General features: G+C 33.3%; 2 protein-coding genes across 2 annotated transcripts; both read left to right on the forward strand.

Moving 5' to 3' along the window:
• The first annotated feature begins 873 nt into the window (after positions 1-873).
• On the forward strand, positions 874-4,568 carry LOC124931190 (phosphomethylethanolamine N-methyltransferase-like). The gene is made up of 12 exons (XM_047471586.1): positions 874-1,244; positions 1,365-1,480; positions 1,589-1,726; positions 1,802-1,939; positions 2,157-2,300; positions 2,653-2,763; positions 2,868-3,009; positions 3,136-3,416; positions 3,545-3,706; positions 3,953-4,006; positions 4,093-4,167; positions 4,274-4,568. The coding sequence occupies exons 1-12, from the start codon at positions 1,232-1,234 to the stop codon at positions 4,370-4,372; spliced, it is 1,473 nt and encodes a 490-aa protein (XP_047327542.1). The 5' UTR covers positions 874-1,231; the 3' UTR covers positions 4,373-4,568.
• Positions 4,569-7,385: 2,817 nt separating this feature from the next.
• On the forward strand, positions 7,386-7,940 carry LOC124932384 (calcium-binding allergen Ole e 8-like). The gene has a single exon (XM_047473001.1). It carries the CDS (start codon positions 7,422-7,424, stop codon positions 7,899-7,901), a length of 480 nt encoding a protein of 159 aa, XP_047328957.1. The 5' UTR covers positions 7,386-7,421; the 3' UTR covers positions 7,902-7,940.
• Positions 7,941-16,381: the final 8,441 nt, after the last annotated feature.

Raw genomic sequence — 16,381 nt, forward strand, 5'->3', positions numbered from 1 at the left:
ATGTGAAAAACATGTTACAATGTGTCATAATCATGAAAAACTTGTCAAACGTGTCAAAAACGTGTTAAACATACCAAAAACATGAAAAATGTGTTCAACGTGTCAAAATGTGTTAAACGTGCCAAAAACGTGATAAACATGTCAAAAACGTGTTAAACGTGTGAAAAACGTATTAAACATGTCAAAATATGAAAAATGTGTTAAATATGTCAAAACGTGTTAAATATGTCAAAAACATGTTAAACGAATAAAAATGTGTTAAATGGGTCAAATACATGTTAAATGAAAAAATAAAAATAAAATAATTTAGGTTACCCAACTCATACCCAACCCATATTAATAAATAATATGGGTTGAATTATGGGTTGGGTAAATTTAATTTGGGTTGAATATGTGTTGGGTAATACGGGTTAGGTTTACCGATTTGTTCACCCCTAATTGGAGATGAGAATTAACCTCAATGCATAAGGACGTGAATGAAGAGTTATATATTTAAATAAATTAATAATTTATATATTTAATTGTATTTATTAGTGTTACGGTAAAATTATGACAAAGTCGGGACGGGAACACAAATACCATCCTCGCTCTTTCCTACTCAACTACCGGTTAACCACGAAAAAACTTCTCCAAACCATACAATTAGACATAAAACGGCTACATGAATTATAATTTTTGTTCTTATTTACTTGTCACTTCTCATCTAAAACTTTACATTACCTTCTTAACAATTTTGTAATAATCTATTCACCACTTCAAAATCCCATGTTTAGAAGTGATATCTAAAAGATAATCATTTTTTATTTTTGTTATTTGTCTATCTTCCTCGAAAGAAAGAACTAATCTTTTCTCAGTCTGAGGCTAAAAGAGCCCTATTTGCCCACATTTCAGATCTCTGTAGTCTGTACAGCTGTTGGATCTGAATCATACCATTTCCATGCATTTCTCGCTCTATAAATATCTCTCATAACACATCTTGCCTCATCGAAACTCAACCCTAGATCTTGAATTCGGAGTGAAACTTTCCTTGTTATGCATCAGAAGGGCCGACAGAACAACCGTAGATGCAGGACATTTTCCAGATCTCGAATCGCCATTGAGGGTTCTTAATCTCTTCATTTCCATCCCAAGATCTCTCTTTTAGATCGATCTTTCTTTCTCCTCTACTGGGTTCTTGAAGCATTTTACCTTACCGCATCTAAATCTGTCAGTTCACTGAAAACGCATCGACATGGCTTCTCAAGGTGAATTTACTTACTCTCGATCTGTGTCTCTAGATAATGTGATCAAGGGTTTGCGATAATTGAACTTCAGATGAGCTACATTATCACCAATTGACTTGATTCATTGTGTTTTATTTATAGGACAAGAACGTGAGGTTCAAAAAAGCTACTGGATTGAGCATTCTGCTGAACTCACTGTCGAGGCCATGATGCTCGACTCAAAAGCTGCAGATCTTGACAAAGAGGAGAGACCTGAGGTTTTGATTACTTTCTTGTCATTCAAATAAGATCTAGCATCCATTAATTCACCTATTCTGCTAAAGAAATGAAAATTATCAAGAACTCATCTTTTGGAATCGATGCAGGTGCTATCATTGCTACCACCTTATGCAGGTAAATCCATCCTGGAATTGGGAGCTGGGATTGGTCGTTTTACTGGTGAGCTAGCTAAGGAAGCTGGTGAGGTTTTGGCCCTTGATTTTATTGAGAGCATGATAAAGAAGGTAATCTCATGTTCTTTCAAAAGTATAAAAGAATTTTGTGTTTTCACACAACCCTTCTAATTCAAATATATGCAGAATGAGAGCATCAATGGGCACTACAAAAATGTGAAATTCATGTGTGCTGATGTGACATCTCCTGATCTGGATATTCCTGCTGAATCCATGGATATTATATTCTCAAACTGGCTATTGATGTATCTGTCTGATATCGAGGTGAAGTATATAAACAAGTTAGCTAAATTGCTTATAAAATGCCATAAATTTTTTCAAATTCGAGAATGCAGAAAGAACTCTATCCATTTCACAATCTCCTCTTCATTTGTATATTTTACATGTACATGGTTTGTGAATATGTTTTTATTTTGCCCATACATACATAGTTGTTGATTGGATATCAGTTTAAGTGTTCATGTCATTCTCTCAATTTTAGGTGGAGAATCTTGTGGAGAGAATGGTCAAATGGTTGAAGGTTGGTGGATTTATCTTCTTCAGAGAGTCATGCTTCCATCAATCTGGAGACCATAAGCGGAAGAACAATCCTACTCACTATCGGGAGCCAAGATATTACACAAAGGTACTAATATGCTTCTTGCTAATACTTATCATTCTTTTGAGTGAGCTTGCTTATAATAGATTGTCATAATTCTTGTCCACTTTTCGCAAAAAAGATGTAATACCATCTATGAAATTTATCAAACGAATTGAATGGAATTACAGATTGTCTTGGCCTCCATTTCTCTCTTGATTCTAGTCTAGATTTTATTCTTCTCATCTAAGAGAGCTAGAGAAAGCAAAAACATGTCTTTCCTTCCAAACTTTTTTTTGTTACAATTTCAAAACTCTGTTTGCTATCTAGCAATATGCCTTTTCGTTTGAGGAAAACCTATTTACTATTAGTCTTCCCCCCCAATTGAATGGGATAACAGGTTTTCAAAGAGTGTCATTTCCGTGATGATTCTGGGAGTTCTTTTGAACTGTCTCTCATAAGCTGCAAATGCATTGGAGCGTATGTTAGAAACAAAAAGAACCAGAACCAGGTAACAAATTGTATTTTTCTCAATACTTTGTCGTTGTTAGTTTGACCAATTAATTAGCTTATGCAAAGTTTTTAAGTCCTAGCTCATCTTCTTTCTTGATGCAGATTTGCTGGTCATGGAAGAAAGTTGATTCTGAGAATGATAGGGGGTTCCAGCAGTTTCTGGACAATGTTCAGTACAAATGCAGTGGAATACTTCGCTATGAACGGGTATTTGGCCAGGGTTTTATTAGCACAGGCGGAGTTGGTAAGCTTTCTTTCCATGTGATTTCTATATGTCTTAATCCTTGTTTGATCTGTCACCATTTTAATAATTGTGTGAGAAGTGATTGAACAGGCGGAGTTTTCTAATTTTATTTTTATGTTTGATCAGAGACAACAAAAGAGTTTGTTGCAAAACTTGATCTTAAGCCCGGTCAGAAAGTCCTCGATGTGGGATGTGGAATTGGTGGAGGAGATTTCTATATGGCTGAGAACTTTGATGTTCATGTCATAGGCCTTGATCTTTCGGTCAATATGATTTCCTTTGCTCTTGAAAGGGCAATTGGACTGAAGTGTGCAGTTGAGTTTGAAGTTGCTGATTGCACCAAGAAGACCTATCCAGATAATACATTTGATGTGATTTACAGCAGAGACACCATTCTTCACATTCAGGTAATTTTTTTATTAATAATAAACCGATCTTTTCAAATTTGACAACTTTTCCTGCTCATCAGAACATTCCAGTAAAATTGATATTGACTATAATCTCGATTCTGATTTGTTTTTTTTTTCTTTCTCAGGACAAACCTGCATTATTCAAATCATTTTACAAATGGCTAAAGCCAGGAGGAAAGGTTCTTATCAGTGACTACTGCAAGAGCCAAGGAAAACCTTCCACAGAATTTGCAGATTACATAAAGCAAAGGGGATATGATCTTCATGATGTTGAAACATATGGCCAGGTACATACTACACAGAAAGTTCTTTTCTGGCTGGACACTTGTATCTTGTTTCATGTAAATTATTTTGTAGATAAATCAACTTTTCTTTGAAACAAAACCGCCATGAATTATTTAGGGATAAAAGCCTAAAACATCCTTTGTATTGGTAATTGGTTGATGCAATAATGAGTTTTATTTGGATTAATCGAAATCACCCTTCCTGAAACAAGGCCTTGATGACTAATTTAAGTTTTGGGACATCTACAGATGCTTAAAGATGCTGGCTTTGAGGATGTGATTGCAGAAGACAGGACTGATCAGGTTCTTTATCCTCCATTTTCTGCAAAGTATGTGGACTTTGAAATCATACTAACCAAAGATGACGTTTTTTATTTTATTTTTTTCAGTTCCTGAAGGTGTTGCAGAAGGAATTAGATGAGGTTGAGAAAGAAAAAGATGCATTCATTCAGGACTTCTCTGAGGTGAATCATTCTTTGAAATTTCCCTTTGTAGTAATATATTAATTAATCTGTTGTTATGAATATTTATTCTTTGGATTAACAAAGAAAAACTGGAATAATCTTATAGGATGACTACAAAGATATAGTTGGGGGTTGGAATTCCAAGCTGGTGAGGAGCTCTAAGGGTGAGCAGAAATGGGGATTGTTCATTGCCCTCAAGAAGTAAGCTTTCTGGTTTAATTTGCAATAAAGTTTTTGGCTCTTCCTTTATTTATGTATTCGGATTTGCTAGCACTTGATTATTTACAGTCTGCTTGTACTATGACTATGGATAGTAATGTTTGAGCCTCTCATTTTAAAAGCTTCTTGTAATTTGATTGTCGATGCTACTGATGTGTTGGTAAAGCATGCAATTTCTTGAATCACTTGTTCATGCTGAAACAAACAACAATAATAGCATAAAAATTGAAATCCTGAAAAACACATCATAAAAAAATCTTTTTTGGATGAATCTGAACCATGGTATTGTTGTTGTATGAACATTTTGGGTAACAACATAATATGAACAATGAGCCATCTATTTCTTTATAGATATGGTTGATAATCTTGCATAGAAAAAGTATAGCAAGCCATGTGTAGGGGTGTGAGCAAAGTTCGGGTTTACCCCAAACCTAACCCAACCCGACCCGAAATTAAAAGTTTGAGTTGAATATTTAGGTTTGAACAAGTTTAGGGGCTGGGTTTGAGTTAAAATTAGTTTTACCCAGACTTATCCACTATGGATTATTTTTTGTTATTTTGTTATTATTTAATATTTAGTAAATTAATAAATTCTTAATTTGATATATATAATGATTTATAAATTATTTGTTATACGGAAATAATTTATTTTAATATTATAACTGTTTGATGATTCAAAGATATAAAGTTAACAATTAGAGTAGAGGATATTTTAGGTATTAAGTAACTTTATTTTATTTTATTATATTTTTGAAAAAAAAGTCACTTTATTTAATTATAATAATTTATTAAATAAATGTGTTAAATATAATAAATGAGTCAAAATTAATTAAAAAGATTAAAAATGAAATGGGTAAATTAATTTTGTTCAAAAAATAAAATTTAGTTCTAGGTCATACTATTTGAATAAGGATTAGTTAATAATAATTTTAGTTTATATGCCTAACTCTAGTCATGTTATTTGTAGAAGAAAAAATGCACCGAATGAAATTGTTGTTGTATGAATATATATAAATTTTTTTGAAATATTCTAAGGTTTTGGGACATGTTATTTAAATAATTTATAACCTAAAAAATCATATTTTTCTTTAATTACATCATTTAATTCATTATCTAAAATATCTTTTATTTTATTATTATATATTAATATATTTTAAATCTTTTTATAAAAAATATATTTACCTCAAAGTCATTTATTTAAATAACTCGAATCATATATTTTTTTTATATATTTTAATCCGAAAAATCTTTGATACATAAAAAGTAAAATAATATTTATTTGATCATAATTATCATATGAATATATATATATATATATATATATATTATTTGATCATAATAATTAATATGATAATGGTTAGAATAAAATTATGTTTAGAGGCATTTCTTTTTGGTTTAGGTTTGATAATTTTTTTTTTTAAGAAGTTTGTATATTATTGAACAAATGTTTTTTTTTTGTGCCAAAATCATATATTTTCTTAATATTTTTTGAAGTAATTTTTTTTATTATAAAATTCAATCTTCCACCCTGTTATTTAGTTATATTCTAAATAAGAATTTAAAGAATAAAATAAATTATCATATATAAATAAAATAACATTATTTTTTTTATGAAAATTAAAGATATGTTACTTAACCATTTGAATAAGTGTTTAATATAAAATGTAAGCTGACAAATAAAACTAGTACTCTCCTCCTTATATTAAAAGCTTGTTTAATCTTGGGAATTTAAGAAATTTTTTTATTTGATAGAAAAATGAAAATTTAATATTTTTTTATATAAATTATTAAAATATATTTTTTTATTTAAAATTTAAAAGTAATAAAAAGTAAAGTAAAATTAATTTAACATTTTTATTAATAAATTAAATAATTTAATAATTAGAATAATAATCCTATAATAAAAGGTGTATTTTTTAAAAATATTAAAAAAACTCAAAATAGTACAAATAAATCCAAAATAGTGCAGCTAAACTAATATGCCGCAGGGAATTTATATAGAAAATCATCTTCTTTTATTATTGATAAATGTCATCTTATCCTATCAAAGTGGGGTCCCAACTAGGCACATTTTTCCATCCTATGACAATATATTCACACTTTTTAGTGTAATACTAGTTTAAAATATTTTAATTAATTTATAAAAAAAGAAAAAGAAAAAATCAATGAAAAGAAAACTCATCAACTGTGCTAACGTGAGTATTTTATTTACAATCATAATCCATTCTTAAATAACCGAATTATTGAGGGCGCACACACTCTATTCATGCCGGACTTATGTACTTAGGCACGCAAGATTGCTACGGTATTATCGGGTTCATTTATTATCATTCTTCATAAAAAAATTTGCGCGCAATGTTTATATTATCTAAAATAATAATAAAATTATATAAACACATTTTTTTGATATAATATCTCAAAAATTTTAAATTATTATAAAAAAATATATTTATGATATTATAAATTTAATTATGTATATTAATGTTAGGAACAATTCATTAAAAATTGGAAAATCTCTTGACAATTCAAATAAGGAACCTTGGATGTGTGGTGTTTGGGTGTAATATTTTCTCACTACTCATAGTATTTTTGTATATTTATTAAATATAATAAAATAAAAAAATATTTTATATTTTTTTATTTAATAAATTAATTAATTTGAAAATAATAGGTAAAATAAAAAGTCAATTATTAAAACTATACAAAATTCAATAAGTGCAGCAAAACTAATTTGTAAAATAGGGTATTCATATAGAAAATCATCTACTTTTCTATAAGACTTTTTTTTATCTTATCCTAACAAAGTGGGTCCCCCAACATGACACGTTTTTTCATACTATGACCACGTGGACAGACACAATGAAAGAAACAATGAAACATCTTTACACTTCTTTTGTTTATTACTAATTTAAGATATTATAAAGCAAAAAAGAAGAAAGCACCTCCAACTGTGGACACGTGTAAATGTGAAGATTTTGTTTAAATAACCATCTTCTTCTTCTTCCCCAAATCACAAACTCTGTAAAACAACATCAATGGCTACCAATAATAAGTCGGTTTATCTCCAAAACCCAGATGAAGTAAAGAAAGTATTCAGCCGTTTCGACACCAACGACGACGGCAAGATCTCTATAACAGAGCTTGTCCACGTGATGAAAGCACTCGGTTCGAATACCTCCGAAGATGAAGTTCAGCGAATGATGGAGGCAATCGATACAGATCGCGACGGATTCTTCAATCTCGAGGAATTCACCACCTTCTGCGGCGGCGAGAATGGAAACGGAGGCGTGCAGGAACTGAAGGACGCGTTCGAGGTGTACGATAAGGACAATGATGGAGTAATTTCATCAGGTGAACTCCAACAGACGATGACGAAAATAGGTGAGAAATGTTCTGTTGATGATTGTGAATCGATGATCAAACCTGTGGATTCTGATGGAGACGGATCTGTTAATTTTGATGAGTTTAAGAAGATGATAACTGATTCTGGTACAACCGCCAGCGGCGGCAAGTGAACACGACGGTCCGAACTGCCGATTTAGATATGTTAACACTACTAGCTACTTAAATAACGAGCCTCTTGAGGCCTTTTAACATTTAAAATTCTGGTTTTTAGTAATCATTTGATCTTTATTACCTGTTCTATTGAATAATAAATATAAAATGATATTTTACTTATATTTATATAATCGAATAAACTCTACCGACAACGTAAACAATGTCGGTAATATGGAGGGAATGACATGAAGTGGTTACATGTCAATTTTTGTTCAGTTTTCAGTCTTATTCCCTACATATCTACATATGTTTTAACCCTCACAATTATTTTTCATTTTCTGTCTCCTGAATCCAGTTATCTCTCCATTTTCTGAGCCAAGATTTGAAAATGCTAATTTTCATCAAATAAATAAACAAAATATAGCGACAGGAAATAATAAATAAACGGTAATTTACCGTCGTTATTGAAGAATGTATACAGGATGTTTAGGGCTACCGCCCGGGCCAAGCTTGTACTTGGCTACGCCCCTGCTCATAAACAAATTTTTGATTCTCCATTCGTTCTCGCAACACAGTTCATTCTCTTTGACCTCTGCCAGTTCATTCTCTTTGACCTCTGCCTTCGATTGAACGAAAATTTTCATCCACATATCCTGCCGCTTCTCACCGATCATAAAAGTAAAATTTTATTTTTGTAGATCTATTGTTTTTGTGTAGATTTTCTGCGGACTCTTATTTTTTGTTTTGTTTTGTGTAGATCTTCTGATTTTAGGCTGGATCTAATTTATGGCGATCTAAATCATGTGAAACCTTCATTTACATTAATGAATCATTTGAGACTTTCATTTATTGTTGCATTTTATTAAAAGAGAAAATTTATATGGGAAACTAAGATAATATAGTTTATAATTCCTTTATATTAGTAAAGATAATTAAATGCAATATTTTATAATTTGGGAATTTCATATAATATTAATTTATTGTTGGGTGAAAGGATTTTTTTTAAGTTACATTAGAGGACATATTAGTGTTGATATGTTTGAGAAGATGTGACTCCTTTATTATGAAAGAACTATTGTATAAATTTCACATTAAATCTTGAATATTATAATAGTTGGGATTGTAATTTAATTTTTTTTAAGGCTTCTGCAAATTGAACTGATTCTTTTAAATTATTATGTGTGAGTTTGTTGGGATTTAAATCGCACTTAATTAGCAATTTTAGATGTTAATATATTTTTGAGGTAAATTACCTATATTTTTTGTCATTTTTTGGTGTATGAATTTTAACATAAGTTCTCATTATTATCTTTACCTTTTAGGGTCAAGGTAGGGGTGTTTAACGATTCGGTTTTCGGGTTATTCGAGTTCCTCAGTTTGGTTTCTTTGAATTTTTTTTTTAGCTAATTCAAAAAATGAACCGAATTTGAATAAATTATAATAAAATTTAACCGAATTTGATATTCGGGTTCGAATTTCGAATAATTCAAATTCGAACCGAATTTAATTTTTTATAACAAATCTTGAATTCAAAATATTCTAATTCAAAACAAAATTTGAATTAAGGTGTTGAAAGGTGGAGATAGGTGTTGAACGGCGGAGATAGATATTGAATTCTAAATAGGTGTTGAACGGCGAAGATAGATCTTGAATTCTAAATAAGTGTTGAACGACATAGATAAATCAAGACTGAAATAGCGAGCGAGATTAGATACATCAAAGCATCAAAGCTTCATAAGTCAAAGATGGCGAGATTAAATCAATAATTTAAATAAAGTGATGGTTGGACAGGAGGTGAGCAGATGAAGGTTTTTTTTGATGAGGTTAGAGAATAAAGAGATTAAGTTTAAAGAATATCGATGAGGTGAGCGGCTGAATGACAATGAATTAGGCTTAAAAAATATATTAAACAAGAGAGGAATTATTATATTATATATAATAAAATAAATATATTATTATATATTATATTATAATAAATAATATAATATATAATAAAATAAATAATAATAATAAATAAATACGATTTTCGGTTTGGTTTTCGAGTATAAACTCCAACTCAAAAATCAATTTGAAAATCATATTTGAATTTGAATTCGAATTGGTTTGAAATTCGATTCGAAAATCGAAAATGAAATTAAAATTCGGTAAATTCGAATTCTGTCAAATATTCGGTTTATACCAAATATTGAACACCCTGGTCGATGGTGTAATTTCTGGGCTTGAGTTGATCATGAGCTGCTCGGATAAGGGCTTGCAAATCAACGCCGTGGTGCTCCCAAAAACGAGGATCCTCTGTTGCCAAAAATGCCTTTAAAGGGAGTCTTCTAGCCTGATCAAACGGCCTCGCCGTTTGCCAAACTCCTCGAAAATTTCCCATCTTGGGTATATACCCGCATGGGGACTGGTAATTACACTGAGCGCAGGCTAGCTACATCCGGTAGCTGGCGGTTGAGGTAAATGTACAGTAAAGTAAGCCGCTTGCAACTAGCAGGGTTAAACATAGGCTGGTCAATGCAAGGGTGCGTCCAACGAAAGAAGGGTGACATCTTTTCATCATAAGAGACAAATTATGTCTCATCATAGCAATATTCCTAGCAAGAGAGAAAGAATTCCAATTCCTATCATCATCGTCGCAGCTTGCGAGTTTGAGGAGGATAAGGTCGATTTGATGGAGGTGCAGCAATCCCCTCGGTGCCATTTCTGAGCCACTACCACTAGTTCAGAATCTCCAAGATGGTCGACCACAGGGAGAGGAGAGACCTTTGTTTGTGGTATACATACTATACAATAAAGATAGTTCTTTTAATCGGTAACAAGTTCAATTCGGAAGCTGTAAAGCAATAAATGGGTGGGCATTGAAACGTGCATACATCATTTAACTAAATAAAGTAAGGCGGCCAGGAAAGACGTAGTAGATTGTCATTATTAATACTAGGCTTGCTAAAAAAAAAAATACGCTAGAGGCTAAGACTGAGAACTGAAAATTGTAAATATGAAGAGAAGAATTATGGTATTTCTTATGATGGTAATGTGATGTGATGGTCATAGTTAATATAGGGCGCCATAAATAATAATGTTTTACCATAACAATTGAATATAGGGGCTTCATGACAATAATCATATATTACAAAAATTATGTGTAATATTTCGTTTTTAAATATGTATTTATTGCTGTGATTTTTTTGTTTAAGCTATAATTCTTATTTATTGACTATTTTTGATCAACTCGTTAACGTCATTTAATTGATTTTACACCGTTGAATAAACCATAAACATCTGATTGGTTTTGTACTATATTCTGATAGGAATTAATTCATTGGCATCATCCTCGTCTCTACACAAATTCTTTCATCCTATATATAATAATAGAAACATCTCACAATAAATAAAAATGAAATCATGGGAAGAATCAAGAAATTTGATTAGAGATTAATCATCTTACCACCCTCGAGAGTAATTCAGACTTTGGAAAACCAAAAACACCTCAACCAACCGTCCATTGAACCTAAAACATCCCTCTAAGATTATTATTATTATATAGTTTCATTTTTAAGGTGATATTTTTACCACTAAAAATGACTCTATTTAAATAATAGTATTTAGTATGACATTAAATAACAAAAAAATAGCATGACTTATAGGGACAAAAATATATTCGTTGAAACAAATGTCTCATGTTTAAATTTAAGGATGCAATATACATTAACAACTAATGCATTTAACAATGTAACAAAAGACATACAAACACAATTTGTTACACAATTTGAAAACAAGTATGTCCCGAGAAAATGAAATAATTAATTCAACTAAATTGTGTAAAAAACATAGAGACATAATTTGCATAAGTAGAATGAATATTGTGTAATTGTAGTAGGATAATTTTGGGAGGGAAACAACCTTATCACTTGTAGAACTCAAAATTAATGTATTTCTTCTTGACATTGGTCTTATATCACTTTTTAAAATCCTTTGGCAGTATTACATATATGTTTTTCCACACTACATGCATGTCCGCTTCTTGGCATATAACCATTATCGGTAATTTCATCACAAAAAACTTCCTAGTTAGATCAATAATTGAAGATAGATGAATCAACAAAGGTGACTTGACTTCATCATTCCACCAACATCTCCATAAATGAGGATAAGTGAGTCTATTACAATTGATTCCGGGCACATTCAACTCTAGTTTGTAGAACATACAACTGGTTCTTCTACAACCTAACCCAAAAAAGAGGAGATTAATAAAATTATAGGCAATTAAATTTGAAAATAATAAATAAAAATTGAATGAATTTAATGTATTTGACTTACATTTTGACTGGACTGAGTATCGAATGTCTCAATTGTATAGTTCAAAACAGATACCACTTCTTGCTATGATATATTAAATTCAATGTTATTAAAAAAACTAGAATTAATAATTACTAAAAATACAATCTAAACCTTTTTCCGACCAACATATTTCTCACAATTTTCACAAGCTTGGATTGTTTTATTTTCGTCGGTGGACGTTGTCACAGACTCAGTCTTTTCACTAACGATCCGTGCGACACTAGTTACAATCTTCGTAAGAACGAGTAACTAGTCAGCCTTACTCGACGCAACACTCGACGTTTAATAGAATTGACACAAGAATTCTAGAAAGAGAGAGTAAAATCTTACAAAGAATAATATTATATCACTTGAATACTTGGTGATTTATAATGTAATACTTCACAGATATTTATAGGACTAATTCTAGCTATTACATTAATGACACACAAATTTAGGGCATTCCTTATAAGTGTCAATCAGTGATGCACTAATTTAGGGATTCCTTCTAATTGTCAATTAGCGATGGACTAATTAAGGACAATCCTTTTAAGTATCAATTAGTGATGCGCTAATCAAGGACATGCCTTTCAACTCTCAATTAGTGATGCGTTAATCAAGCACCTGCCTTCAAGCTAGAATATTCATTGTGTTGGGCTTAAGCGGGCTTAAGCCTCCTCCTCTTCTTGGGTCAAGAAGTTGGGTCGTGACATTCTCCTTAAGCCTCCTCTTCTTGGGCCAGGAAGATTGGACCGTTACATTCTCCCCCACTCAATCTGGCAACGTCCTCGTCGCTTCCTCCTTGTAGGCCTGGATGGTGTCTTCACATAAGATAAAAGTTTTGAGCGACATGCTGGCTTTTCAACCCATTTCTTCTCTAAGAAAGGGCCTTCGTATTGCCTCACAAGCCCCTTGTGAACTTTGGAAAATCATCTCTCTTGATGGAGGAGAAGTTTTACTATCACTCGGTTTCCTCCGAACTCCAAGTGTCTTCTCTTCTTGTCCTCCCATTTCTTCATTCTTTTGGCGGTCTTGGCTATTTCGCACTTCTCTTTCTTGAAGAGAAACTCCTCCGGTTGCCTCTTCAATTCCTCCAATTTGGGAGGTTTAATGCGATAAAGAACTACCACCGATGGTTTAGTACATTTGACTAACTTTTCTCTGTGATCCACCTCTCTCTTATGGTGGGGTTTCTCTGATAATCCAGTGGGCATTACATCGTGACCTTTCTCTAGACAGTTATAACTTCTGGAGGTATCTTCTCTTTAGACGCAGTTTTCTCATCTTCTTTCACAGTGACAAAAGATGATGGGTAGGTCTACTCCGCAGCTTTTGAGAGTTGCATGGCAGATAGGTGCCTAGTTTCTCTCTTGCCCTCTCTTGTTAAAGGTATTGTGCGAGTATTACCTTTCTCTATAATGTACATCATATTGGCAGAAGAGAGTAGGATGGAATTTACCTTGTCTAGGAACTCTATGCCGAGAAACATTTTGTAGTCGTCCATGTCAATAATGGAGAAATCCAGAAGGCCAGTCCACTCCCCCAAGTTGATCTTTACATTACGAGCAACTTCATAAGTTGCACTTGGTGCCGAGTTGACTGCTTTAAGCCATCCTTGCTCCTTATTGTACTTGATCCCCAGTCTTCCCGCCTCCTTTACCTCTAGAAAATTGTTGTTGGCTCCCATCTCCAGCAAAGCTTTAACCATGTGGTTTCTTACTTTTGTTTCCGCAAATAGCCGTCATTTCTTTGCGGACTTTGCCTCATCAAAATTTGCTGTAACGACACTAAGTAAGTTTATTGACCCCAATCGAGCTTCATCGTGAAGGCGTTCTTGCTCCTCCATCAATGCTAATAGTTTATTCTTCATAGGGCACTCTCTTGTTTTGTGCGGCCCTTCACAAAAGAAACACTTTATCCGGGGGTCTCTCTACATGTTTCTCCTCCCAATCTTCTCTACCATTGGATTTGGTAAACTTAACTGGGTCTTCATTGTTGTAGATATGGTTTCTACCATTTTCCCCCTTGTTATTCCTCTCATAGGTTGACTTTGGTTTCTTTTTCCTTCTCATTTCGACAAATGATTCAGCCACGACAATAGCGGAGCTTAGATCTTGGACACCACGTCGTTCCAATTCCAACTTCGCCCACATTTGTAGACCATCAGTGAAGGCGAACAAGACTTCATTGTCTGAGTAGTTAGGGATATCAAGGAGAGTAGTGATGAATTCCTTGACATACTCCTTGATACTCCCTCTTTTTGAGAGTCGCCGCAACTTGGCCATTGCTGCTCGAATGACGTTTTTAGGATAGAACCGTCTCTTGAGTTCCTCCTTGAATTCATCCCAGATATTGATAGAACACGCACCTCTTTCAATATCGCTACTCCTTTACTTCCACCACAGCATCGCGGTGTCTTCCAGGTATGTCGTGGTAGTATCTATCTTCCTTGCCTCTTCTACTAGGTCGAGTGCTTTGAAATACTGGTCCAGACTCCATAGGAAGTTGTCGATCTCTTTCGCATTCCTCTCGCCTAAATACGTTTTAGGCCTTGGAACGTCTATCCTTATCGGATTGGGGACTCCTATAGGCGTGCATCCGCACTCTTGTGCAACCGCCTTTTTGAGTAACGCCACATCCTCTTTGATAACTTGTAACTTAGAAGTCATTACCTCGAGTTTCTCAGTCAAGGTATTGATTTCAACAAGGAAGGTCTAGTCCACGATTTGAGCTTGCTCTTGATATTTGGACAAGCCTTCGTTCAGGGCACCTTGCATTCCTCCTTGGAGCTCATCTCTCTCATTCTCAAGCTCGACAATGCGTTCCTCTAGGTCCCCGGCATTATCTTGTCCGTACGCCACAATGAGTTCTACCTTCTCCAACCTGGAGATACTGTCAACCATAGCGTCTCTTGATCTTTCTCTTTCTTTGGTAGTTTTGGTTCCTCCCGCCTGAACTTTGCGAGAGTTCCTACCATCTTCTCCAGTCCCGTGGGGAAGATTCTCTACTTCGTCCACGACCTTTGAATTTTCTTCCGATCTCTTTGTCATTTCAGCTTTGATACCAATTGTCACGGTCTCAGTCTTTTCACTAACGATCCGTGCGACACTAGTTACGATTTTCGCAAGAACGAGTAACTAGTCAGTCTTACTCGACTCAATACTTGACGTTTAATAGAATTGACACAAGAATTCTAAAGAGAGAGAGTAAAATCTTACAAAGAATAATATTATATCACTTGAATACTTGGTGATTTACAATGTAATACCTCACATATATTTATAGGATTAATTCTAGCTATTATATTAATGACACACTAATTTAGGGCATTCCTTATAAGTGTCAATTAATGATGCACTAATTTAGGGATTCCTTCTAATTGTCAATTAGCGATGGACTAATTAAGGACAATCCTTTTAAGTATCAATTAGTGATGCGCTAATCAAGGACATGCCTTTCAACTCTCAATTAGTGATGCGTTAATCAAGCACCTGCCTTCAAGCTAGAATATTCATTGCGTTGGGCTTAAGCGGGCTTAAGCCTCCTCCTCTTCTTGGGTCAAGAAGATTGGGTCGTGACATTCTCCTTAAGCCTCCTCTTCTTGGGCCAGGAAGATTGGGCCGTGACAACGTGCACGAGACATTGCTTTCAATGGATTATGCAAACTCTTCGCAACTCTACTCTCATCACCTTCCAAAGAATGAATTTGGTTACATCCTAACCCCTATTTTGTTTCTTTCAGCATCTTCTCTACAATCAAGAAGTTTTCATTATTTTTGACCCAAGGTCTTAGACTTCATTTCACAATGGTTGAAAGCTATTTTTTCTTTGTTTATCTTCCTCAATATGACCCGAGTCATCATAAATATAGGTGATTCCTTAATAACCACGATTAACATTTTTCATCCATCTGTTCATAACATATTTGTCAAGAACTATAGAGACTTTTAGTCGGAAAAGAACATAAATCAAATGTCTACACACAATTCCTCGAAACTCAAAAAGGCGACACAAACACTTCATCTCACTCTATGACTCGTTATAGTGCACCAAAATAGAATGCCATTTCCATTTGCGCCTCCTTTCCCAAAGACTATTTCTACCACTTCAAACAAAGTAGTTTCACTAATGAAGTGATGCAATATATCAAATCCCTAATTTCAGTTTGAGCCATCGTGAATAT

This window comes from Impatiens glandulifera, chromosome 3 (genome assembly GCF_907164915.1).
Source record: "Impatiens glandulifera chromosome 3, dImpGla2.1, whole genome shotgun sequence".
Lineage (NCBI taxonomy): Eukaryota > Viridiplantae > Streptophyta > Magnoliopsida > Ericales > Balsaminaceae > Impatiens > Impatiens glandulifera.

Coding starts and splice junctions, on each gene's coding strand:
- LOC124932384 (XM_047473001.1), top strand. CDS start 7,422: ATGGCTACCAATAATAAGTCGGTTTATCTCCAAAACCCAGATGAAGTA.
- LOC124931190 (XM_047471586.1), top strand. Junction 2,764..2,867: donor ACAAAAAGAACCAGAACCAG/GTAACAAATTGT, acceptor TTCTTGATGCAG/ATTTGCTGGTCATGGAAGAA. Junction 3,417..3,544: donor ACACCATTCTTCACATTCAG/GTAATTTTTTTA, acceptor TTTCTTTCTCAG/GACAAACCTGCATTATTCAA.